Raw genomic sequence first — 27,160 nt, 5'->3', positions numbered from 1 at the left:
TATGTGTTGGATTTTGTTGCAGCTAGTTTCACATTTTTTTCTTCTTTGTTTAGCACTTTTGACATTGGTTGGAATATTTCCAACACTTCCTCACAAAAACCTTTCCCTTCTCCTTCTCAGCTTCGGTACCAGAAGTGCCTGGTAGCACGGCCGCCCTCCCAGCGTGCTGGCTCTTCCTCCTCGCCGTCTGCAGACTCAGTGACCCGGCGGGTGACCACTAGCGTGAAACGCGGCGTCCAGTCTCTCATAGACACTCTGAAACCCAAGAAACAGCCATCAGAACTCCCCCAGCAATGACCGTCACCTCTGACCACTGCACCCCTCCCCAGCCTGGAAGCCACTCACACTTTCGCCACAATAGCACTTAATCAGTACCAGCCATGGTAACCAACGATGTACATACAGTATAACAAACATCAACACAGATTAAAGGAAAGAAAAACCATTCTTGCCTGACGATTAAAAAAAAGAAAAAAAGAAAAAAGAAAATTCACCTGTTTTGTGTGAAAGAAGGGAAAAGCTGGCGTCAACTGTTGAACTTTGACACTACTTTGTCCACGTGGAACATAATTCCTCCTGTATGTGGATTTCTGAGACAGATGGATTACTCGATCGCGCATCATACAGACAGGATACGGGATTACCAAGAAGATGAAAACAAAAATCACATTTCTATTTACAAACTAGTAACGGAAGCCCTCGCCAGTTTTTCTTTCCACTTCTGTCTCCTTCTGAACTCAACTGGATGAGCTGCTGTAGCCTCCCAGGACTGTGGTCACGGATGTCTGACAGATGAATGAGAAAAGCACCAAGATCATGCAGCTGGCAGCTGCCCACCAAATGGCATAAAAATGTTTCAATCGTTTCGATGAATGAGAAACTTCAAAAAAAAAAAGGCAAAAACTTACCATCTCCTTTAACGACGAATGAAGTGATTGTAATAATCGAGCATATGTAAATGATTGTATGGGGGAAGAGACAATTTAGGGTATAAAGCTTGTGGATATTAGAGTGACATAAGATTTTGGTGACTAAAATAATGAGACAGAAGCAGAGTTTGATTTTGCATGTTTTCTTGATGGGGTTTGTTTTATCTTGATGATTTGGGAAGACAAAAAAAAGAAAAATAGATGCTATCGGCACAATTCATTTCCACTTGACCATAACTGGATTTACACACTGGCACAAAAAGAAAATAATAAAAATAATCCGGCCTTTTACCAAACATAATTAAAAGCTTGCTTTCTGCCTAATTTACAACACACAAATAAGGATTGTATTTTAATGAGTTTTAACAAATGGGTCCATCAGCAAAAGAAAGTTTTTAATGTGCTATAAATCAGTTAAGATTGTATTTTTTTTCCTGCATACATTATGAAAAGGAATGTAACATTGCTTCTTTTCAACTTAAATTCCTCAGGAAACTTTACCACATATACCTAAAATGTACGAAGAAGCAAGAAACTCCGCTCGACTTGGCAGATGTGAAGCGTGTTCATGTTGCTGGACACCAAAAAAGATCAGATTTGTGCCATAAGCTGAGGAGAAATTCAGTAAATCCAGCCAGTGTCCTCCCACTCACAAACAAGTATTCACACACAGATATGCACTCATAGCAGTTAAAAAAAAAAGAGAGCGAGAGAGAGAGAGTGTCAGCTGTCACTGCTGTCAAAAGTTTTTAACGGCGCTCCTTTGGCCCGGGGCCACCACCTGCACTCAGTGTGAACTCTGTGAATGCAGTCTGATCTAAATGAAAACCACACTAAACAAACTAGAGAGATGCTATAAATCATTTCATTTCTGCTCTTCACCCATCTCCACACCATGTAAATGTAAGCTGTTGTGACAATAAATGCATTACCAAAAGAAAAAAAAAATGTCCTTTTTAATTTTTCAGGTCAGTAGAAGTGCAGAAATATAGGCCTTCATCATGTACTGACATTGAAATGACACGGCACAGAAATATAAATATATACAGTCTGACTGGACTTGACTAGGTTGTTCTTTATGGCACACAATGACACTTAAATTACAATAAGTAATAATGTTTAGAGTTAGACAACATTCACATGCTGTGTGTCATGAAGCAGTTCATTAACAACGCAGAACTTCTCGTGCAGGTTTTAGGCACTGCTAGCTTTATTTCATTAGACGTTTGATACAAAGGCTAGCTCTTCTTTATGCTCTTCTTTGTGTTTGTGAGGTCAAAACATGTGAGGACGGGAATTTCCTGAGCATCTTTGGAGAGACTGCCGCCGGAGCAGGAGGAAACGATCGGAGTCTGTCTCTTCCACTTGCAGCTGAGGCTGGGGCTGAATCTGGATCGGCTGTGCTGGGGTGGAAAAAAGTTGGGGAAGTGAACGGGAGGCAGGACGAAGAGCACAGGTTTCAGCACCTCCTTTTGAGGTCCACGTGAGCGGGCCGCTGGGACCGCAGGAGCGGCAGAAGAAGAAGAATAACGCAGAGTGGTGGTGACAGGAGCAGTGTGTAAGCTTTTTTCTAGTTTGGAGGAGGAACAGGAAGCGCTGTTGCATTCTGGTCTGGAGTAAGAGAACGAGCTTGATGTGGTGCCCTTTGTGGCTTGCAAGCGCAGTGATTTGGGTTTTTCTAAAGGATAAAAACAATAAGATGGGACAAAAAAGGAATTTATCATTTTGAAATAAAGTGTAGGAGGCTAGGGAGAAAAGGCTGAACTCATTCCAACCAAACTAAACATTACTACTGGTACACAACATCTATAAATCCCAGCTTGAAAAAAAAATTTACTAAATAGAGATGATGCAACCAATCAGTGACACTTAATTATCCACAGCCTATTTCTTTTCTTTTTTAGAGATGTAGGCAAGCTCTGCCCTCATTTCCACATTTTATTCTAACTTAGATGTCATTAGCTTAGTTTTAATGGGCACATGAGAGTGGTATCTGTCTTTTCTCTCCACTGCACATTCAGTTGACTTGAGTTATTTGACTGTTGAGTGCACACCCACCTTGTGAAGACTGCTTCATGTTAGTAAAATCCTGATGTCCACAGAGCACAGCGCTGTCACTCCTCTTGGTCTGATGATGCTTGGGCTGAATGCTGACAGAGAGCTGGGACTGGGTAGTGCGAACACTGGCTGCTTTTTTCATCCTGCTGCTGTTTTCGTGTTGTTCTTTTCTAGTAAGGTGGTTGGAGCCCAGTTTGTCCAGTATGCCTTTTGCATTTGCCCTGGCGATCACCTCGTTTGGTGCCTCTTTGACTGCTGGCTCAGGCTTTTGAGAATTGAAAAAAAGAATAGGGACATGAAAAATGCAGCGTTTCATGAAAATTTGTTAATGGACATTGTTCTTTTAAGTGATTAGCATGGAAGGGGAAGTGCACTGAATGGTACATTTTAACTGTATTTAATGTTTATTCAAAAAACAAATTTTTGGAAACGAGAGGAGAGAAAAAGGAGAGAGGACAGGAAAGGAAGCCACCATGTCCTTGCTGCTGGCTGCAGGGTCACCTGCTGTCTCAGCAGCAGCCCACTGCTCTCCTCAATGCCTGAATTATTCACAAGCACAGTGCACACTACAGGGACATGCAGCCTGCGTGAGTCTTTGTGTGTATTTAGTTTTTGAGTGTTTGCCTGTGCTTTAATGCAAATGCATTTAGGCGTTTGTACAAGCTGTCCATAAGTCTACATCATTTCTCTGTATGTGTGCATGCACACTGTGTCAAGGTGGGAATCTTGCACCTGTGTGACACCGCGTGCTTCGATGCACTCTAGGCAGGTAAACATGGTTCTAGAAGCACCTCAGTAATGCGGTCTTTGGTGGACGCCCTGAACTTCACTGACGTTAACTCATACAGACGGAGGGGGCGCTGAATTATTCAACAGATTCTCTCCCTCGCCTCCTTTTCTTCCCCTTCACCTCTGTAAATCTCACTTACTCCATCTCCACTAACCAACTATGCCATACTCTGTAAATCTCTCGCTTCCGTCTACTCTCTGCCAAACTCAGCTGCCACAGCAGTTCCTGGATTTGAACTCACTCTTTTGTTAACATTTACGTCCGAAATGAATCTCGTCAACAGCTTCCAAATTTATGAACAAAAAAGAAAATAAAGACAATGTTGAAGGGCATTGGCTCTCCCATTAATACTGTCTAAATTAATCCGTCAGCAGCAGCAGTTTGTTTTTTTAGATAAAGGTCCACCTGTGACGTGGGTCGCTTTCTCGGGAAATTAGGCCAGAAACGCATCACTTGAATATCTTTATTGTCCCCAGCTGTTCCCGCTCATAAAGAACTTCAGTGGGCACCACTACAACAGGCAATATATGCCAGACAGCATTCAAACACTTATATAATTGCTATTTTTATGACGCTTTTCAGTGTGCCACAATAACTTTTGATTAGCTGAGTTTATTGCAGGTATGGCGAGAAGAAAAAAATCATGTTTGAGGCACCATTACAGCACTTTGATTATCTTTTCATTCCTATCTGTGGAGGTATAAAACATGATGGATGGTCAGAGGGAAACGGTGCGGGAGAGCTCCGTCACACCCGGTGGGGGTAAGATGGCTTAATAACCTCGCGCTGGCATCAAAAGCATGAAAGCAGATTTCATAATATTGTGGCGGTAATGGGGAGGGGTGGTCTATATTGTGAATTATGAGGATGTGGGGAAGAACGGTCACAAACACTTGATGAGAATTGCTGATGCACCTTTACCAAAACAACCCTGAAGATCCAGTGCAACACAGCGCACCCGCAGCCAGTTGGGACAGAGTCTCTCTAAAGAGACACCTACACAAATAAACGAGGGCGAGGAAGACAGGGAGAACAGGCAAAGAGAAGAAAATGAAAGTGGATTGGAGAGCAGATGCGTTTGAGGGAGAGTCTTTATTAAGCAATCAAAGCCCGTGACTAGAAACCACAAAAGAATTTGAGAGAGACAGAGTGCATCCCAATTACCAGTGTTCACAGAAAAGTCCCAAAATTATCAAAACTTGCTCTCAAACACATTATAGCAACAAAACTAAATCCCTCTCTCTGCCCTTTTTTTTCTTCTCCTCTGGGCTGCAAAACCCAAGATTTGACTCTTAACAACTTGCTCTCAAACTGACTTTGGCCTCTCATGTTCAGACTTATGCGTTTGTGTTCAGGCAATGTTCTCTTTCTTCACCTACGTGTCACACCTTCGGTCTAGATGCCAAGTAAACCAGGAAAAGACGCCTGCATCTCTGACTCGACATTCTCATTTCCTCTAGCACCGTGACCTCCTTCCACCCGTTCTTTTTCCCTTTCCTCAAGGGTCTCACCAAGTGCCCGTCACACACTGTGATCCTCATGTTCACCCAATCTCAGCTTCTGCTGCTTTGTCCCTATGCACTGCCTGCCTTCTCTCCAAATATCATAACAACTCAAATGGTTCATGCTTCAGTTTCCCGGTAGTTGCTTGTTTTTGACAGACTGCAGCCAGCTCAGTGTATCTACTTCATCACAATTCCCCACACTAATAAGCTTCGCCAATTAAACTTATTTCACCGTTGTCTGTGTTTATCTATGAGAGAGCTGACTGACTCAGGGGAAGAAGAACAAGATATTTTCTCTGCAGACATAAATAAAGGATCACCCAATCTATTCTGTCTGTGCTTGTGAAAACCATACACACACACAACCTCTGTCGGTACACAGCATTTTCATTTTGAAGGCTGAATAAACTGTCAGCCGGTCTTACAAGAGTCAGCAGCATGACACCCTGGTATCATACCGGCGAGGCACACAGTCAGGTCCAGGACTAATGATGGAACTTATCTGTCACTTGAAACCAGACAGCTTGCCAGTGACGGATGCTACAGTATTGTGCAAAAGTATTCAGACACCCTTTACGTCTCTATAGTTTGCTAGGAAAATGAGAAATATATGTAGAGATTGTAGGAAACTATCATTTCCTCTTTTTACTGTTCCCATTTCTCTACTGTTTCTTATATTAACCCTAAATGAGAAAACATTCATCTGTGTGTTTTAGTGGCGTATTGGGAATACAGCCAAGTATGTGTTAATACTTAGACATTTAAAGTCCATTACACGATACTGAGACAGTCATAAATGGCAGAGTGACATTCACCACACCACAGCATCTCCTTTAATCATTATTGATTCATCTGTTTATCTTTTATTTTTAAACAGTTTATCATTTTAACGGTGCTGTGCAAAAGTCTTGAGCCATTCCTTGTTTCTTTATGGTTTGCTAGTAAAATTAGAAAAGGCTGCAGTAAGTAATTGAAACATGTACAAAGAAAATAGAATATATAAGGCAAAAATAGACATTTTTTTAATGCGCTTCAGAGCCAATAATTGGGGTAGCTGTAGTACAGGAGGCAGAGCAGTACTACTAATCGAATGGTTGGCGGTTCAATCCCTGCCTGCTCCAGTCAACGTGCCAAATATCCTCGGGCAAGACACTACACTAACACCAAGTTGCTTAAGCATAGAAAAAAAAAGTGCTTGCGTGAATGGGTGATTGTGGAATGTTGGAATAATGTGCTTTGAGTGCTCAGTTAGAGCAGAAAAGCACTACATAAGAACCAGTCAATTTACCACCTTCATTCTTTCAGTCTGAGCTCTTTTAGGCAGCTTTCTTTAATTTCTTTAAGTAGTCTTAAGGTATAGTTCTCAGGCTTCTTGAAAGACATCCAAAGCATTTCTTTGGATGTTGGTGCCTTTTCTTCCCTTCCCTGTTAAAATGTGTGTGTTTGCTGAGAAATGAAGCTGTTGCCAATCAGATTCTTTCAATATGGTATTGCATAGTGGATCAAAATCTGACTTTACTTTACTGTCTTAATACTTACATCAATTTTGACAAGATCCCCAACACCACCGGGTGAAATGAAGCCCCAAATCGTGACAGAGCCTCCTGACCTTCTACGGTCATTGATTTGAACCAAAAACCATTAAGCTGCCAGATTTACTCCTCAAAAAAGTTTGACTCCTTGGAAACAAAATATAAAGACACGACGGGTCACTCGAGAATTTACACAGTACTGTAAATGAGCTACATTTGCCTGTACTTATCTCTTTGGCTGCACTGCCTAAAAGTAGCAGCAGCAGTGGCCTGGAGGAATTTCATTTTCACAGAGCTTAGTTATCACTGATCCCATGTAAGAAGCAAAATGTAGCTAACATTACAAAGTGTTGACTCTGCATGCGAGGACAGATTCGGCTTTTTACAGTGTGGTTGCAGCACTCAGACATCAACAAGGAAACAGCAGCTTTGTAAGATTTCAAACTGACTTCATGAAGGAGCAATAGGAGCTGCGCTGCTCTGTTATGAGAAGTGTTTTCTGTGTACATGTACATTAACCCTTTAAGACCTACCATAGAACCAAGTCCGCCAGAGCTTATATTATATTTTTACATCTTGTAGTGCCATTTTTGAGAGCATTTCAAGTTGATATACATCAATACAACCATTATAGCCCAAATGTTAATAATATGTCTGCATTAAGTGCATAGTAATTACATAAAGTAATTACATAAATTGCAAAACAGTGCAATAAACTACAAAAAAATTGAAAATCATTTTTGTTTTTTTAACATATATTTCTAGTTAGAGAAATTTAAGAGGCTTATCCCTGAAAACTGTAAAGACAAGAAAGTTGCACAAAATAGTTTCCCACCACAGGAAATTTATTTTAAGTGTCTTCATAGTTTTATTTTTGAAATACACCAATTTTTATATACTGCAGGAAAAACGAAAATAAATATTATAATGCAAATTTGCAAAAAAGCAGCATATGCATCAAAATAAACTATTTCCAGCAGTGCAATATGAGTCCTAAGCATCCCAGAAACGGCACAGAAAGTCATAAAGTCAAACATAACTTTTAAAAACACCAGTATAAGCTCATAAGGCCCTGATGGTAAAAAAACTACATTTCCGCAAAATGACGTCACTTCCAGTTTCGGGCAGGTCATGGCGGACATGCTGATGGACGTAGGAAGTGTTACAAACAGCTGATCGGATCGGCGAAGCGTGTTTCTGGAATATTATGTTTTTGTTGCTGCAAATGCTTTTTATGCAGTTTTTGCAAAGCTATATGTGGAAGGAAACTGTGACCTAGGACAAGCTGATGGCATAAGATGTAAGTAAAACTCCTCCGGTTTCATATGCAAAAATAATTATTGCGCTAGCTTACGTGGTGGCAGTGCTATCGGGATTTTAAAATAGTTACACAAAATGGAGCGTGTCTACTCCAACCGGCTTTAAATGGTTAATTTTGTGTGGTCACAACTCTCCTTAACACATTATTAAAACGGAGGTCCTGTTGTACATCAGTATATTCTCAGGATAAATAAAGTAGTTACTAACAAGGGTGCGTATATTGTGGCTTATTAGAGAATTCCTTTGCTCATCTGCTAAAGTGATGCTTACCACTCTGGTAAGAACAGCCAGAAAGGAGCCATTGGTGTGCTCTGTTGGCTCCAGCATGAAGAAACTGTCTGTTTCATCCATGGCCTTTGGATACTCAGAGGACATGAAAGGGGAAGGGCTTGGCCTGAATGAAACACACACACACATACGCAGCAAAACAGGAAAATACAGTTTAAAAAAACATAACCAGTGACATTAAGAAAACACATTGGAATAACAGCTGAAGATATTTTTTTCTGATTACTGACATAAACGTTTTATAATTATAATTTTTTATTACTTTGTTATTTGAAATCCACAAACATTGCACACAGGAGTAGATGTCTGGGTAAAACCAGTATGATCCCTACCAGAAATACTACCTTTGTTTTATTTACGCTAGCCTAAGGCACTGCCAGCACACCAGGCCAGCTTGCTGCAGAGAGGATTCAGCCTTGATGCATTCAAGTCAACAGGACTGAAAAACTTCAACCAGACTCTAGCTCTTAACCCCACAAACAAAGAAAAGAATCCTGGAAAAAAAAAAAAGCAGGAAGGCGAGCTGACTGAAAATCGTTTCTTCCGTGGCCTTTACACAGCATTTAAAGACATGAAATGGCACCTTTGATTATATTTTCACCGAATTTCCTTCTGTTCCTGTCTGAGGTGTGCTGAGGCTTTGACAGAAGCCTGTCTAAAGGTAAGCAGACAAACAACTTGCAAAGCTGACAGACAGACAGACAGCAATGCAAACAGACAAAGAAAGGCAATGATGGAGACAGAAGCAGAAAGCACACTGGGGTGCAGAGAGTGAGGCTGACCTGAACTTTGCTTGTTTTGGTTCCCCCTCCTGGTCTGCACGGGCCTGGGCTTGCTGCAACGCTTTTCTAACCACGTCCGCATTTTCCTCTGGGTATGACGAGCATGTGGCGTAGACAATTGCCAAAACTTTGGGGACTATACACAAAAACACACACATTTAGTTAAAAAGCATCCCTTCATCCCTATTTACAACAATTAAATTTGATTATTCAAGCTGAGCCGTCCTCCTCATCAACTGCTCGCTTTGAAGAAATATGCTCTTGAATATTAATTTCTTCGCGCTGCTTATGCATGTACATTGCTCATTTTATTTAACTGCGACTGGCTTGAAGATTTGTTTGGCTGCTGGCAGTCTGACTCCCTTTATTTGAGCTTTGATTTCTTTCTTGCTCGCTAATTATTGCCAGACAGAAATAATTAACACTCGGCTGATAAAGAAGCAAACCTGCTCAGATGTGGCAAATCGGCTCCAATCAAATGTGAAATATAACTTGGAGAGAGGTGAAAAGGAGACAAAAAGATTAGAACCAGGCCAAAATGTCATTCAGGTGTCCTGCAATTAGATGCTTCACAACAGACACAAAAGGCTTTGGAGGTGTGTGTGTCTGTGTGTGTGAGTGTGAGAGACGCTGAAATGAGACCATCGACACAACTGAACCACGGCACTCGATACATACCCGCCATTAATTACTAGTCCTATTAGAAAGCATCTACACTGGCAAAACCACAGACAAGGGCTGATCAATAGCTCCTTAATTAGAGAAGCTAGTTTACATTTCCCCCAACCTACAGACTCCACCTGCTCAATGAACACATCCCAGAGCAGAGACAGAAGGATCCCCTGAACAAAACAAGATGGATTGAAGCTAATGAGCATAACTCGCTGATACAGACTGCTGAACAGAGGAAAATGCAGCATATAAATATATACAGTAGAATACAACTGAGCAAAAACACACTGACAGCAGATTAAAAGAGTAGCATCGGCATAAAACAGAATACTTCTATCACGATCACCTCTAGACAATTTATACAACACAAAGCGGGACACCGAAACACTTTGAAATATGCAAAGACTGCTGCAGAAGACAGCGAATGACCAGCACAGTGTAACATTAGGGTCCTTAATTAAAACTCAGAGAATCTCCAAGGAACACCACAGACTTCAGCCTAATGGCATAGGAGATTAGATAATTAGGAAGTGTAAGCAACATCGTGTCAGAGAGGCTGCATGCTTGAAACTCAGATTATGTGGTGCGCGTACGAGAGCGGGTGGTTGTACGCTCACACATCAAGGCATGATCAATATCCTTCCTCTGCTGTGCTACCAGGGATTCCAGTTTGCTTTGGGCTATGGAGCCTTGGGACAGGTCCTGCAGCAGGTCTGTATCTGAAAAAACAAAGAGGAGCTTCAGAAGAGAATAATCTTTACTTTATTAACTGTTGCCTTCGAGTGGGTATAAAAGCATCTTTAAGTAAGTATGTTATCCGCTAGTTGTTATGCCACAAAGAAAGACTTCCATCAGATATTTGTTCAGGGTGAAAATGTTCAATATATAATATTAAGGCTAGTTTAGAGCTAGTTTAGTGTTTTTAAGCTGTTGCATAAAAACATTAAGGACATGCTTTTGTTTTTTACTTTTTATGAATGCAACTGCAACAACTGCACAGGATAAGCAATAGCAATAATTTGCATTTAAACAATGTAAGCTTGATATATCACATCCTACAGTATATCCAGTGTGCACAACATCTTGATTTGTGCACATTAACCAACTGTATGTTCCCAGGTCTATATCAGTATAGTAAATAAGCCCACAGTGTATGGCTCAGTGCTTAAATGGTTACCTCCATTTTCTTGTAGTATGAAATCAACTGGGTTGCTAACTGCAGACACAGAACACTTGGGGGTCAACAGGATAACGCGCACTCTTTGAAGTCGCTTGTCACCGGTGTGCAAAGATTGGAATTCCTCCAGTATCAGTCTCACATCTGAGCGCCAGACACAGACAGTATAATGATAATCAGCACCAGGCATGCACATGTTCTCCGTGCTTAAATCCATGATGTCCCACTATATTTCTTTATAGAAAAATTCTGTGCCTGAAGGCGTCGTTTGCAATCATAAAAATGTCAACTTTGTTCCTTCCCCTTTTTTATTTCTCTAATGACTAGCTGAGGTGGCAGCCACTATCAGCAAAATAACCTTGTTTAAAGCACACTGAGTTTATATGAGTCCCTAGGATTTTTGTTGACAGCAACATCCATTTTTCTCACTAGAACTCGCCCAGTCTTTGTTGGTCTATATTAAGTTTTCACTTCATTTAAAGACAAAGACAGTTAACAGCCAGGTGCTTTCTTTTGTTCCATCTTCTTCTGTCGCCTCTTTTGTCTCCAACACAAACACAAACCGATACTGACAGCCCACTCAAGGACATACATCTGTTTTCTCTTACTGTTGCAGCCCATTGCAGAGACAGTGAGCTCCAGCTCCTCCCTTTGAGCATCTGTGCAGTTGTTGACACAAACGTAGACGCTGGGCCAATTGATGCTGTTGGCTTTATACTTTTCTGCAATTAGGGCAGCAGTGTGGGAGACAGTGAGGCTGGAGAAGGAGCCCACCATGAGAACATCTCCTTCCTCGTGTAGCAGGGAGCACACAGCATTTGGGCCCAAGCTGCATGACTTATCCTACAGGCACAGGGAGTGGAAGTATTAGTTTGTTGCAGCAATGCTATGAGACAAACCAAGGAGGAGAAAAAGCAGAAAAACAGAAAATGGAAAGAGTGATGGAGAGTCAGTGAACAAATATAAAGGAGAGATGATTAATTAGGGAGAGGCAGTGAGATATGTGAAGACTTATCGAAGTGTCTGAAATGTAACATTCCAACTTCCCCCTTAGTGTGTTTGTTGGGCAGCTTAGATAATGTCACTTCAGAAAAGAATATAGCCCATATGGTTTTCACTGCCCTATGCATAGCCAAGAAAACAGTCCTCATGAACTGGAAAAATAAAAATAATCTTAATTCTAACCAATATAGAAATTATCTATTAGATTACATTAGTCTTGATACAGCCTCTGCCACCACATCAGATCAATTGCTCTGGGCTCCTTTGATCAGCTCCATCACCTAGTGGGGGTGGGGGGTCATAGTTTGGTCCCGCCTTCACTGTTGTGATTGGTGTGGGGGTAGGGACAGGCTTAGGGCGTCGGGGGGTTCCCCGGAGGCATCTTCCTTGGGGGGCTCAACCCGGGGTAGCGGTCATGTCCGGTTAGGGGCTCTGTTGGCTCTCCGGTGACTGTTTCCTCGCGGCTGCGTGCAGCGGGGCTAGGGGAGGGTCTGTGCTGACGGACGTGGGTTACTGACCTGGTAGCCTGGCTGCCCCTGGGTGGGTCCGGGATGGGCGTGAGGTTCTGGGGGCGCTCCGTCTCTGGGCTGGGACCCGGACCGGGCCTCGGGGGCTTGGGTCCTGGTTGGTGTGTTGCCGGGGTTGTGGGCGGGTGGGTGCATGGGGGCCCAGCCCTGGAGCAGGGTGCCGCCGGTGCGTCGAGCCACCTGGGGGGCTCTTCAACTGGTGGGGGAGATTGTCACATCTTGCAGGAGCTTTCCTCTCCTCAGGAGCTGCCTCTGCAGGAGGGGGAGATACAGGAGAGGTGGAGGAAGATCTCAGCCTGGGTGTTTATTGTCTTATGTAGTCTGGAAGATGAGTGGATGGTGGGGTGGGTGCAGTTTTCTCTGTGGTGGGGTTGGGTGGACTGTCCCGGGCTCTGTGGGGCCGGGCGGCGCTGCTGCACTGGGCCCGGTCTGGATGGGCCTGGGCCCCCTTTCCCTGGCGGGTCGCGGAGTATGGGGGTGCCTACTGGGGTCAGCGGGGGAGCTGGCCCCAGGGAGGGGTCACTTGCCCCTCCCTTCCTTCCCTCCCCATCTCCAGCTGCCTCCCTCTTCCCGCTCCACCACAACCACCCACACATGCAGGGCCTTGGAGTAGGGGTATGTCACCAGGGTGCAGAGGAGGCTACCCCCCCCCCCCCCCCCCTCTGTCCCCTTCTGGCTGCCTCTGCCTCAATTTTATCCCACAACTTAGACATTCACATTACTCACACTCTCATTACACATACATATAGGATCTTGGGGGTGGGCACGATACACGGAGTCCAAAGTACCATCAGGGTGTACACCCCACCCCTGGCATCGTTGCCCACCTCTCAATTTTAAATACACGTAGACATTGAGGGCTAGCAGGAGGGACCATGCGCTTACCTGCTGCTCTCTGGCAGGTAGCTCCAAGCCCTCCTGGGTTTTAAATGCACCTTAGAACACACATGCATCAACATTACAATGAGCGGGTGGAGGGAGGTTCGGAGTCTTCTCTCACCCCCGTTCTCTGCGACCTGCTGGAGCGGGGGGGCTAGGACTAGGAGGAGGAGTTGGCCGTCCGACTGCGGTCTGGAGTGTGGAGCCTTCCTGCTGCTGCGGAGTCGGGGCGGTCTGCCTCCCCCCACCGCAGGGAAAAGGGGAAACACCACCTGGGTCTGGGTGCAGTTCCCCCCTCCAGGGGCGGGGGCACCTAGACCCGGTTTGTAGAGTACGCTTGGGGAGTGTGATCGTGTGTACAACGTCTCTTTATGTCTGTCTCCACGTTGGTTGAGTGTGGAGTAAGTGCACATGAGAGCATGAGGGTGGGAATGGATGTTTGTGTCTGTGTGTGCCTGTATGTCTGTGTCTATATGTCAGGTTGGGTGTCAGGCGCCACCTCTCTGGGGACATCTCAGGCCCTCCAAGGTTTGGAGGCCTATCTCCCCCTACCACCACTTCCCCTGCCAGTGGCGGACCCCCTCAGACATCGGTGCGTTGGTGGTTCTTTGTGTCCGGGGATGGGCGTCCAGGTACACACCGGCTCACTCCTTGGCGGCCGCTTATCGGGGCCTGGAGCCTGGGGCTCGCTCGGGCCACTTCGGAGGTGGGGTGCCCCCGGCCTCTCGGCCTGGGGCTCGGTCACTCAGGCGCAGCTGGCTGCCGGCGGAACTCACGGGCGCGTCACTGCAACTCCCCCTGGCTTCTGCTCCGCGGCTGCTGAGTGAGCCCTCATCTGGGACTCTCCTCAGCTCTTTCCGGGACAGTGGCGCAGCTGCCCCTCTGTTGGTCTTCCTTGGTCTCTTGTGTTCTGGGGGCCTCTGGATGTCTGGAGTTTTGATCTCCTCCACACCTGCTTCACGCCCTGGAGGACGGGGCTGTGGCCCCCCCACACCCTCTAGCAGATTATTACATGAAGGAACCTTTTAAAAAAACAAAAAACAAGCGCGTCCATGCTCACAGGTGTACACACGGGTGATCACACCCACAAACTACACCCTTTTTGGCTCCTACCTCAAAGCACACTGTGTTCTGTTGATCTTATGTGCTGCACAATAATGTTTAACATTTAGTATTTACTGTCATATTCCCATATATCATTGTGATGTTGTTTATTCTATTACTCTTGTTCTCTTCTGCTTGCTTTCTTTTTTCTTTCTCAGCAGGTGATCCAGGTGATTGATATATGCATTTTTTTTTCTCTGCCCGTTCTGTTGGTTTTTGTCTTTTGCCCTTCTCCCCCGTCCCTCTTCTCAGCTGTTTCTCTTTCCCTCTTTCTTTCTCCCCTTCTTTCCCCCAGTCAAGTCTGTCCCGTATTCAGTAAGTGAAAATAAAATAAACAATAAAAGGTGAATCAAATGGACCATTACGGCAAGGCTGGGATGGTCAGTTTGGTAAAGTAAATCCGTTGGGCATCTTTCTTTGCCTTTAGACAACAATTCTGATGGCAAAAGAGCCAAACGGGACAGGCCAAAAAAAAAAAAAAAGGGAGAGGCAGTGAATATTTGATTGAATCTGGCCACAAAAATCTGATTTACTTGTGTTGTGGTGCTGCGTACTGTTCACAGTTTATGTGGCAGCTTGACTTTTATGAAGCAGAAATTAAATGATTAAACTGTCCAATCCTCCCAAACAGGATAATTCTTTATGGCTCAAAGTGAAGCACACCCATATGAGTGGAAGTGATGTGAAATATTTGTATCTGGGCAAACTAATCTTTCTTGGCATAAGCGATTTCAGTCTTACAATCAATTTGAGAAAGTCCATTATCAAAGTGAAATCATAAATATCACAGAAGACTGATGGAGCTAAAGAGATTCCACAGCTATATTAGAGTATTCAGAGAGGAGGCTGATATTGTCAGAAACCTCGTCTCTCAGTGCACCTAGTACCTGGATGATGAGTTTGTGATCGCTGAGCAGCTTGGTGGAGTACAGCTGAGCTTTCAGCTGTGCAGGGAAGACCAGTATATCCCCACAGTGGGGATCCTGGCAGAAGGTCTGGCCCTCCAACTGCCCAATCGATTTGACCTGAGAGAAACCTGCGCTCTTCAGGACACTCTGGATCTCATCAAGACTGGAAGTAAAAGAGGAGAGGAGCGATAAGGCGAAGAGAGAGGAGAGAGCAGATTAGCGGAAGCCCAAGAGAAGGGATAAAAGACGAAGGTCAGAGGTAGCAGAAAGAGGAAGGCTCTCTCCTCTCCTTATTATTATCTCTCATTATTCGATAATAATAATGTTAGAGTGTCAGAGTTGCTATTTGGCCTTTTAAGAGTCTTTAATAGTAATATGGTCTATAAAAGCCATTAAGACACACACATTCATACATACACATACAAACACGTGCACATGTACATACACACCATTAGTCCCAACAGGTGACCTTTACAGTCCCAGAGCTCACTGAGGGTTGCTGCTGATTGAATCTGTCTACAGCAGCAGGATTTACACCTAACTGAATCAGGCTGTCAGGCCCAGGCAAGAACACACATTAGCGCGCGCACACACACAGCGTGTAGGGCGAGCATTTAATTGGATGTCAGCCGGGTACCTGGCCCATAAAACACTGGATAGCGCCCAAAGTTAAAGGTCTGTGTAAATGCAGGTGTGTGTGGACACATCCTGGGTATGCTTACAGTGCACGTCTGTGTTTATGTACAGGTGTAAATGTATAAGTGTGTGCTATCTGCTTCTGGGAAGGTGAGCATGTACTCTCAGCATGCTCAGCTGACCTGCTCTTCAGCGTGTTGACCCATGCGTAAAGTGGAAGGTTGCTCGACCTCTGCTGCTTCTTCTTCACACTCTCTGGCAGGATACACTCAATGGACAAGAGATCATGTTTGATCCTGCAGCGGGCCAGAGAGGCAGCCAGTTTGGTTTTAAACCTGCACACAAGACAAAAAAAAAAAACCAAAAACACTAGGGGCATCCTTGTGATGACAGCACACAGGCCAGATTTCTCTTTGAACTTTGAACATTTTTTATGTTTATCCACCAGATACCTTACATGGAAAGTTACAAATACATTACAGATTAAAAAAAGAATGTGTGAATGGTAACCAGTGAGCTCTTGGCTTCCTTTCTTCTGACTCCCCTTGCTCAGTACTCATGGGTTGGACTACTTCCATCTGCCAAATTGACCTTTTCTTTTATCTCTGTAAAGTTTTGTCACTGTGTTTTGCACAGCTGCAGAGCTATCATGGTTTGTTTGGGGTTTGCTTTTACAAAATCTCTCTGAAGACAATGAAACAGATTTAAAAAAACAAAACAAAAAAAAACAGAACAAATACAGAAACACGTGATGACAAACCCACACACAGGCAAATGTACATGAAGACAATACCAGCCAGGCTGTGTAGATTTTAAATACTTTATCTAAAATTCCTCATGTTTTATTGTGTTTGTCTTTTAATAATTTCACCCGCAGTGATTTCAGCTTTTTTGTGCTTTTGTTTTTTGGTTTGTTTTTTTCCTCACCTGAGGAGGTAGTCCTCCACATGTCTAACTTCCTGTACGATCTCGTCCACCTTGCATTCCCGAGGGAGGAACTTCCTGTTCTGGAAGTCATAGAGCATGACGGCAACAAGGCTCATCTGTTCGTCTGGCTAGAGTGTAAGAGCAAAAGGCACCACGTTTCATTTAAAAGCAAGAACAAGAGCAGAGGCATAATAGAAATATTTCTCATTTTAATAACTTGAGGAACAACCTTGTTTTTATTCAGTGGTAACGGCTCAAAAGTCAGCATATGTTGCATGTCCAGAATTTACACCTGCATCGGTGTAGTTCAGTGGTTTTTAAATGGCCCTATTTCAGCTACATAATGAGGAGAACTGTGGACTGATACTATTTATCTGTATTGATTCAGTGACTGAACTGTTTCTCATTTACACAATTGACACACACACACAGTAGCTCAAGGATGTCCTGCCATGACCCAAAGTTTGGTACTTAATTAAAACTCGGAGGAAGTCTGAGTTATGTTTCCACCACTCCCCTACAATTATCGCTCTCCCTTAAACTCACTATCTTCCTCTCTCCACTTCTTTCCATATCCCTGTCCTTTCCTCTCTCTAACCCCACCTTTCTCCCCCTGAGGGTGGGAGGGCACCAGCCGCATTAGTGGCAGATGGTGCTCCATTGCAGAAACAGCTTGCCACATCCTCACAACTGGGCTAATGGGCAGAGAAGTTAGAACGCTACAAAGGTTTCTGTTTTAGGGGAGGAATTAGGTTGTCCTTATTATTCGGTACAGAGGCCTTTAATTTCTTTTTTTTTTCTTTTCTTTTTTTGAAAGGTCGATTTCTGAGACAGGTTGTGGCGCTTTGCTTTTTAGCTCACTCGACTTCCCTCATTACCTCAAATTCCACTTGTCCTTCACCAAGGTTAAACACTTGGGTGTGGGAAAATTCCCAGTCACTAAGCTTGCCTGGAAACAGTGTCCCATGGTGGGAAACAGTAAACATGTCAGCTCTGCTTAGCAACTCTTATCCCAGTCTCTTGAGACTGTCTTCATCTCACTCTGTTTAATTTCAGGGCTAATTTCAATTCAGTAGTGTATTACTGATATAACACAAATGAACAAACTATAGATGAAATATCCCGAATGCATCTACTATTAAAGTTTCATATGCTTCATTTTACACGTGGATTGGAACTCTGTCATGTCAAATGCTTTCTACCTTCTCTGTCTTCCTGACTAGAATTTATTCAGGTTACTTCCATCCTCTGTGGGATTTAGGCTTCAATTTCCTCCTCCATTGTGATCAAATGTGCTTTAGGCTCAAAGCCTATGTATACCCTCATTTTTCCGTTCTACTTTTTTTTTTTCTTCCCTATCCAATACCCTCATGTACCCCCTTTTTTACATGCAGTCTATTCGCTCTCATTCACCTCTTTCTCCCGTCTCTATTTCTCTACCAAGGTTGAACTTTATAGATGCCAGGAGTGTAAAAGAAGGTGAGAGTGAGCTCTAAAGACTGTCTCATTGTGTCTGGGCTTTATTGTCTAGCTAGAGAAATGCAGAGTAACGACCTGCCACTATCCCGTAGGGAGAGCCATTCATTTCACCCAGGGCCATATTTCACAAGGCTACGATGCAAGTGTACATCTGTGTGCCTGTGGGGATTACACTGCAAACACATATATTCATGTGTATTAATGTGCCCGGATATGCTTAGGCCCTCGCTGAAATAGACACTGGCTATCTTCGATCTGTAAACTCTATGACAGCTCTGTTTTCTGTTTGCACATTCACCGCCGCTCGCTTTCATTTCGCGTCTCTTTCACCTGCTTCACCAGCCACGCAGTCGCTCTGTATTCTGCCCATGTTTTATCATCATCCAGAACGTCGGAGAAAACAGCTTAAGCAGCCCTCCTCTTTGCTCAGAATCTTTTATGTGGTGTGTTAAAAGTAGGGCAAAAGTACATGCCAGCCTCCTCCAGAGGATACCTCTTCATTTAAGAAGGCTGTAGGTTCACGGCTGTGCTACAAAGCTTTCTTTTACGAGTACACAGCATCATAATAAAATAAAAATTGGTTAGAGGACAAATACAGCATACACACTGTGCAGAATACACTCAGATGGTACATACAAACTCACTGCCCCTGGGTTGTTTTGATTTCATCGCTAATTAATGGGGTGTAATAAAGGATAATACACAGCCAGATATGTTCTGCCACATAGTAACGTTTAGATGTTTTTTACTCCAAAGGGAGACATTGTCATTGATTAGAGGAGGGAATATGAACAAAACGAGACGCTTTGTGAGTTGGTGAGAGGAGCATGTCAGTGCAATAAATCAATATTACTGTTACTGATTATAACATCAGAGAGAATAGAACAAACAATATGTGGAGTGTAAACAGCAAGACATGAACACTGGAGAGTGTTTGTGGAAGCACTAAGGTAAACAAAACTATACACAGAGGGATAACAAGGTAAACTGAGAAATTACGGACATATAAAATTATATGAAATGATTTACCATTGGTTGAGTAAGATAACAGCAGCTGTCAATCATCATGTCCTCCAGCAGTTCTTGATCTGCACAGGAATAAAAAAACAAGGTTAAAAGGATAGAAATGTAATAACAGAGATTTCAATAACTAATTGTGAGTGAGTAATGATGATGCATATTAATGCATCTTTTATATCAATGTCTAATTATCCCTCGAAACCAATCCTGACTCCTCCATTTGGAGGAGGAGACGGAGGCACAATAAATTACTCCTATCCATTAATGAATCCACATCTAATGATAAAAACAAGAAAACACACAAAAAAAAGAGCTAAAGGAGATGAAGACAAAGAACAAAAGAGTCTCCTAGAGGCACCCCGAATGATAGCAATTTAATTTCAAAAGATAATTCAATTAGATCGGGGGTTTAATTTCCCATGATTAAATGCTTATTTGGTGTTTAATTAGACCTAATCTGATTCTTCATTTGGTTCTTTTCTTTCACTTAGTGTGTCTTTGCTATGAGAGCCCATTTAATTGGAGGAATAATGACACCAATGACATATAAAATAATGAAAAGGTCAGATCGAGACATAATCAGTGAAGCCAAACATAGAGCGCGAGCGTGTTTTTCATACCAGGCTAGTATGTGCCAGTATGATTCAATTTTCCATTTTATTCACACCATTAATTAACCCTCAAGTAACCAAGTAATTTATGATCCCAAGTATATCTAACCATATGCACGTCATTATGATATTTCTAGTCTAATTCTCCTAGAACGTTTTTACCAAGGATAACACAAGGTAGTGTGGGAACATTTATGACCTTGGATATATTTTTTTTCCCATAACACTACTTTTGCTCACTTTTGCTTTTATAGTAATTATTCCTTAATGAGGCATCTCATTTTGACTGCACGATCTCTGATTATATTTAATTTTTAACAGGAATAAGAAAGGATTTAAAAAAAAAATCCATCCTGATTATGGGGATGCTGTAATTTGTTGTATACAGAGTATTACAGAGGTACCTGCTCATCTATACTTTGCTGTCCTATAAAAATTATTTGCACACCGCTATGGTGCAATCAATAACTTAATTCTGTCATTTTAGTCCAGGGAAACTCTTCTTGACCTTCTTTATGAAAAAGGTGACAGAAGTCTGAAAGGGCTGACTTTAAACTGCTAAAAGGTGAGAGCTCGCTATCAGATATCTTTCCTCGGTTTATAGTGGTTTTCCACCCCCATACCCACGCTATCGTATCATAAAAGCAGCAACTGCCCCACTAACCAACAGGATTCTTTCTCTTAAAATATACATAAAAACAAACAGGCTTATCCTTACCATTCCCATCTGTGAACAGCAGGCTCTCCTTTTCGATATGCATGAGATGGAGAGACAGGAACACTTGCCCGTCTATCATGTTAGGATTAAAGAACCGCTGCTTCCAAAGTTTCTCTGCAGGTAGTGTTTGCTCTCTGCACAGTGAATGAATGGGGCAAAAGGATAATTTCTCTAATATGAATGCGCATCTAGTGAAGAAACAGACAACTGCGAAAGCTGTCAATAAGATGCATGTGTTTCTTCAAGTGTGAAACCACAGTTTTGAAATTTTGTCTGTCACAAGGGTGGTTTGCCTTTTGGTTGATTCCTATTCCTAACAGACACACCTCTAAGACTGCAAATAGGATCTAAAACCAGACCCTATCCACCGAGACACCACGGAAACCACATACTGCTGTTAACTTATCGCAACATCACAAATTCACACTGGGCACCCCTATACAGTGTAGGGCAAGGCAAGCATCTGCATGCAGGTACACACACACACACACACACATACAGGCGGCTACACAAACAACTGTTTTCACATGATAGAGCTTATCTTTAATTGAGGAAACAGAACTCTACAACATCAGCAGTGGTGTAATTTACTGCAGATGCAGGTGAATAAGGTTTAGAATTGTCCCCATTACTGCAGAAGTCCTTAAAGACAATCTCTTAAGAGATAACCGCTCACTGTACACGGCAAAACAGATCTCTAAAGAGGCCATGACGCCTCATTCTGCAGAGGTCATGGTCTTTAACATGCTATAAATCACACACTGCAATTTGAGCAAAACACAGAGGGAATTCTGCTATAAATCACTTACAGGAGACATCTTTGCACAGCAGACGCCACGCTGGGTTTTTACCTGGGGGATGATGCAAACTCTTTTAAGTCTGACAAGCAACAGTCGCTTGAAATGAGTCTAACAAAAAAAAATTAAATAAATTATGATGCATCCTCAATCAGCAGGAGGCACTGTAGGATGCAGAACTGAGGTTATGTGTCGTGTGGCTTCCATCCAGGTGTTACACAATGAGCAGTGACTGATGGTGCTTGTAGTCAAACAAATGCTCAGCACAAGAGCCAGACCTGAATGGCGTCTCTTTTTCCTCTTCAGCAGGTCTTTGTCTCACAGTGTTCTGCATCAGTACACCCAATTGCACATTAATCTAACATTGGAACAGCCATTGAAGGTACCTGCAGTAAGTTATACATTCACCTTTGGGCTAAATGCTCAATCTATCTTACGTATTATGCATCTTGACAATTTAATATTTGCTGAGGCATAGTGGTGATAACTGCCCTGATTGTGGTCAAGGACAAAAAAAAAAAAAGACAAATCTTTCTCTCTTTGTCTCATACTCCAAGTCCAGCATAGCACACAGAGTGGCCCTTTCTCATTGCACAGAGAGAAGAGCAGCCTCAGTCATTTGACAGCCTGGCAGCCCAGTTGGCCAGTGGACAATGAGACAGAAATACTCAGAGGAGCCAGTAGAAAGAGGCAAAAAAGAGGAGGAGGGAGGACTTTTATGGCTACTGACAAGGTCAAATGAATTTCTACCACATTCCCACAAAAATTACTTTACACAGCTTAACACGAGCGTATTCCTCAAGCAATGACAGCACACTGCATGACCACTGAATAAGATATGAAACCTTGAAAACATAACCTGCCTTTAGGTCACTGATCTAGCAGAGCTACACTGGAAAATTGTTTTTTTAAGAGACAAAAGAAGGCACAGAAGAAGAAAAGAGTGAGAATGAAGTGTAAGAGAAGGAGAAGATGTGGAGAAAATCCCAACAGCTTTGTCTTTTGTTTATGAAATGGCAATTCTAAACCAGGGTAAAGATCAACCTCAACACCAACCCCATAACATTTTGCATTGCTCGACACTCCTCACAACACCCCGAAAGGGAGTGTCTGTGTCTTCCGCCACCGACATGGAGCTCACTGAACCTTTTGTTTAGAACAGATAAGAGTTATAATCACAAAGATCAATACCAGTTCATACTCACTGACATTTTGCTCTGTGTGCTTTTCGCTGGTGAAGCGCTTCTTCTTTAGGTTAACATCTGACCTTTGTTCAGTTTTGGATCGGTCATTGAATGTACCTACAAGATGCATGTGTGTTGTCATGACTCCCAGCATCCTAGTGCTGCGTGTCAGGAGAAAATCAAATTCTGCACGAAAAGCTGGCGTGTTTGCAGGAGGAAGAAGAAAAACTAAGACGCTTCGAGGGTGTGTCGCTTCATCTACACAGCAAACATCACAAAAATACAAACACGAATCCAAAACACATACATGATTAAAGTATGTCAGTAGCAATGTCTCTGCAACACAAAATAGTCATATATATACATACACACCTACTGTAAAAATGACTTGATCTATCTCAAGTACTCAACACAAGGAGGTGAGGCTCCACAGCTTCTTTAAATGATCTTACCTTGTCTAGTCCAAACTTATAACAGTATTTATCTTTAAAATAATAAGAAAGGAGTGATTAAAAAAACAAGTAAAATGTGGAGTAAATTGTGGAGAAGTCTTGAGTCACCCTTCCTTTCTTTAAATTTTGTAACTAGTTACTAGTTGCTAGTTTCTCTTCTATTATCCTTAGCAATCTTCCTAGTTTCGCCTGGTAATGCAAGCAGGCTGTGATGACCTAGAGCTACAAATCTAATATAAGTTACTCAAATGAGGTGCTGGAGCTGGTGATGATGGATATTTTTGAGGTGATCTGCATTAATTGTTTAACATGTATGTCTGATATTCATCCAGATTCAGTGGACACACAGCGAGAAGATGAAAAAAATCATCCATGGCCATGGGGGTGTTCTAGCAACCTGACCTCGGCATCCACTGAAAACACGTTAAATCGATTCCAGCCGGCTTCCTGCCCTGGCTGTTGGCTCGCCTCCTCTGCATTATTGCCATGGTGATTACACACCCTGTGACTTCGGTCACCCAGACCTCACCCTAGTCCCAGCAAACAGATTAAGGGACAAATTGATTTGTAGCATGACGCAGAATTCCCCCATGACCACTCGAGCATTTTTTTCCCCCTCTTCTACTCGCCCTTCATCAGTCTATCTATATGCAATTCTACCTGTCAATTAACTTGCCCAAAGCTGTTTGTTTGCCAGAAATCAAATCAATTTTGCTTGCAATTTCTAGAAAGAGAAATGATTCAAAATGAGAGCTGATGAAAACGTTTCCTGATGTCGCTTCACATTTACCCAAACCACAGACCATTACCAAGAGGTATAAATCAAAAATTAGGAATCGCTTTAATCTGTCGGTTTGTTGTTTGTTTGTTTTTTTAACACTTTTAAGTCGAGGGTCAGCACAGCTTCACAGGCCCAGAGAAGATGCAGTCTTGGTATTTTGTTATTGACTTTTATGACTTTTAATACTATATCAAAGGACAATCTCAGTTTCTTAATCATAAAAAATTGTATGCTTTGTGCTGCACTTGAGGTAACAGACTGGTTATCCACCCACAGCAAACAGTGACTTATTTTATTAATGGTTAAATGAGACTTTAATTGTTTCAGGCCCTTAAACGACTCATCCCATGATCTCAATTAGACTGCCACATTAGGATCTAATACCAGTCAGATTCTAACAATCAGATGCTAGAAAGTAATGTTTATTAAGACATTTTCCCTTCTGTAGTGTTGTGAAAGATCATCTCAAGGCAAAAACAAACTAAACAAACTATGAACAGAAACATCAGCTGCTCCTCATATGAGATTGTTGATTTATGTTTATATGGCAGGCGGGCAGAGAAAGGCAAAAAAAAGGAATAATAAAGGTTCGAGAAATAACCCTGAGCTAACAGTTAATTGCCAACTTACATTTTAGTGTGCTGAAGGCCAACTCATAAGCTGCACGATGCATCTCCTCATCTTTGACTTCAGGTAACCGGAGTCCTCTTTCTTTGCCATAACTCACTAACCGTTGTGCAGCGGGCTTTTCCAGATGGTTATTCTGATAGATTACTGATGCCAGCAGGTAAACTCTGTCTGGGAAGCCCTGGCAGCTTTGGATGGTTATGTGGGGCTGTGGAGGAGCTGCAGAGGTGTCACTTTCAGCTTCATCATCCAGCTGGATCAGGTCTTTGCTGCTTGCGATGTGAGAAACAGACTTTTGTGTCTTGTCTGTGAAAGGGCACCTGTGACGCCCTTTGGCATTTTTTTTTTTCACCATCTTCTAAGGTCAGGTTTTCTCTTGCACACCTGAAAGCATGCCGTGCAGAGTTATCATAGTTTCTTTTTTTAAAATTAGCATTTATTTTTAGTTGCTTTTGTTTCTGATTTATTCAAGTTTCCAGTTGCTTCCAGAGATTCATTTTAAGGTGTTATATTTAGAAGCTAAAGCTAACTATAATGACTTTTTCACCCCTGATTTTAGTTATTCTTCACTATAAAAAACATCATACCATATGCTCCCATCAGGAAGATACTCCTGCGTACCAGCGGCCAATACAGAAAGATTTCTGAGGAGCTTTTACCCTCAGGCAATTAGACTTACCTACCCTACTCAAATACTCACTCTTGGACTATGGTTATATTAGTTATTATAAGAAAATAGACACAAATAGAAAAGTCTTTATGCAAAGCTGGACTCTCTTAATATTAAAGTTAAACAATGCACTGAAAAATTTAAACTTGAAGCTCAGAGATTTTCTGATTTGGGGCAATATAAACATAATGGACTCGACTTTACCTAAAAAAAGAGATTTTATTTTGTACATATGATGGTTAATTAAGTGAAACAGGATATCTGTAAATAAAAGCCACAATACAGCCAGAATAAAGGACATGATTAAACTAAAGATTTATTAACATGATCTCACAAGTGTATTAATTAAAACTTTTTTCCCTGATGACATTACGTTTAGTTGAATTTAATAGTTAAACACGACATTTTGCAGTGTAAGAAGGCAACATTAAATTCCAAATGCAAAGTTTGTAAGCCAATACAAACACATTTGTTAATTTATTTTATTAAGTAACAATAATAATGTATAGAATATATAAATACCTATAATAGTTTCAGTTAGCCTTAAAAAGAGAAACGTTTTAACCAGTTTAAATAAAAATATTACAGATTAGATTATCAATAAAATGACCCTAAATGAACCAATAAATAATATGGAGTAATTGTTATCATGTTTCACCGTTGCTTACAATTTTCAAAACACGTGTGTAATTGCTATGTATGTTTCGCCATTTACCACAGCAGTGATTTAACAAAGCAGACCTCACTTTCTGTAGTAGCAGAGCTGGAAAATTCGTGTTGTTATTCGTTACCTTGTGAGACGGCCTCCCGTTATCCGAGATTCTCCGTATTTTCCTGCGCAGGTAGCTTAACGGTAGTGGCGCTGCTGCTAGCTGCTCAGCAAGTTTTAATTGCCAACTCCCCGCTACACACACACACAAACCCTGACCCCTTACCAAGCAGTAACAGGGGTTTCCTCGGGTTTTACTGCTAGCCCCCCGGCAGCCTTGAATGGGTAATTTATAAAAATGCTACACCGCAGAGTCTCCACTTACAAATAAACTTTCTAAACGTCAACATTACGGTGCAGCTTCGGGTTAGCTTGCTTCCGTCACCAGGGCAACAGCATGCTAATTTTAATGCCCTGTTCTTCACGGATCAAGAGTCTCCTTAACGCTGGATGCCCTCCATCTATCTAGAGCATATGGGCTTGTTAAAATTTTACAGGGCATTATGTCAGAAAACCGCTAACAATATTAGATCGCTTGCAGATGGCACGCAGCTGTTGTTTCATCCAAGGGAAGTTAATAGAAAAGCAGTGGCGTAAATAAAAAGCCTTGGTTCCTTTGCCCCCTGGGGAGGTGGGGGGGACTTTCTGCCACCTTCAATTTCTCTCTGTGCTGCCCTGCATTTAAGTCTTAATACTTAATAACTCATATGATGTTTTTTGTATACTTTTGTATAAGCTGGACCTTTTTTTTTAGTTTTTTCGAAGTTTTTCTTTGTATGTAACTGCTTTTTTGTTTCTGTTCATGTTCAGGCCAGTCCTGTTCTTTTTGCTTGTTTGTTACGCTACTTAACACAGACTCATTCAAGCACAAAAAGACACTCAAATCAAGTGTTGTGTCTACACATAACAGACAACTTAGTAAATCTTTTGGTACTTTGTTACCAGCAGCTCATCAAAAAACACATCATTTGTTCCATTTGTTTAGTTAAATCTACAAAAAATGCCAACACAAAGCCTTTGAGAGACATAAAATAGTATTTACATACACAAGGTAATTCCCAAAGAGCTATTAGTGG

At 42.3% G+C, this 27,160-nt stretch overlaps 2 protein-coding genes across 6 annotated transcripts in view; one reads left to right on the top strand and one right to left on the bottom strand.

The window, feature by feature from the left end:
• LOC146582282 (amyloid beta precursor protein binding family B member 2-like) overlaps positions 1 to 1,877 on the top strand; it is a 38,299-nt gene extending 36,422 nt beyond the window's left edge. For both annotated transcript variants that reach the window (XM_085293777.1, XM_085293769.1), the window contains exon 14: positions 121 to 1,877. In XM_085293777.1, the coding sequence (XP_085149903.1) occupies positions 121 to 297 (177 nt within the window). In that variant the 3' untranslated portion in view covers positions 298 to 1,877. The remainder of the gene's footprint in view (positions 1 to 120) is intronic.
• Positions 1,871 to 26,680, bottom strand: LOC146582281 (protein NSUN7). 4 transcript variants are annotated; one of them, XM_085293790.1, is made up of 13 exons: positions 26,167 to 26,680; positions 24,709 to 25,089; positions 19,545 to 19,603; positions 17,037 to 17,164; positions 16,292 to 16,444; positions 15,453 to 15,636; positions 11,662 to 11,896; positions 11,054 to 11,197; positions 10,470 to 10,595; positions 9,205 to 9,340; positions 8,405 to 8,528; positions 2,988 to 3,252; positions 1,871 to 2,607 (listed from the first exon to the last, which is right to left on the bottom strand). In XM_085293790.1, the coding sequence occupies exons 2-13, from the start codon at positions 25,058 to 25,060 to the stop codon at positions 2,168 to 2,170; spliced, it is 2,346 nt and encodes a 781-aa protein (XP_085149916.1). In that variant the 5' UTR covers positions 25,061 to 25,089; positions 26,167 to 26,680; the 3' UTR covers positions 1,871 to 2,167. The 4 variants fall into 4 exon arrangements, with proteins under 4 accessions (XP_085149916.1, XP_085149924.1, XP_085149933.1 ...); XM_085293798.1 differs by having other exon boundaries at positions 10,494 to 10,595; positions 26,167 to 26,677; XM_085293807.1 differs by lacking the exon at positions 26,167 to 26,680 and adding an exon at positions 20,865 to 20,998 and having other exon boundaries at positions 24,709 to 24,842.
• Between the last annotated feature and the right edge of the window lie 480 nt (positions 26,681 to 27,160).

The sequence above is a fragment of the Mchenga conophoros genome, linkage group LG2 (assembly GCF_057382185.1).
Source record: "Mchenga conophoros isolate Kocher_MC1m ecotype Shallow Benthic linkage group LG2, M_conophoros_male_GT1.1, whole genome shotgun sequence".
NCBI lineage: Eukaryota > Metazoa > Chordata > Actinopteri > Cichliformes > Cichlidae > Mchenga > Mchenga conophoros.
Note: the sequence above shows the minus strand (reverse complement) of the source record. Positions and strands in the feature narration are given on the sequence as shown.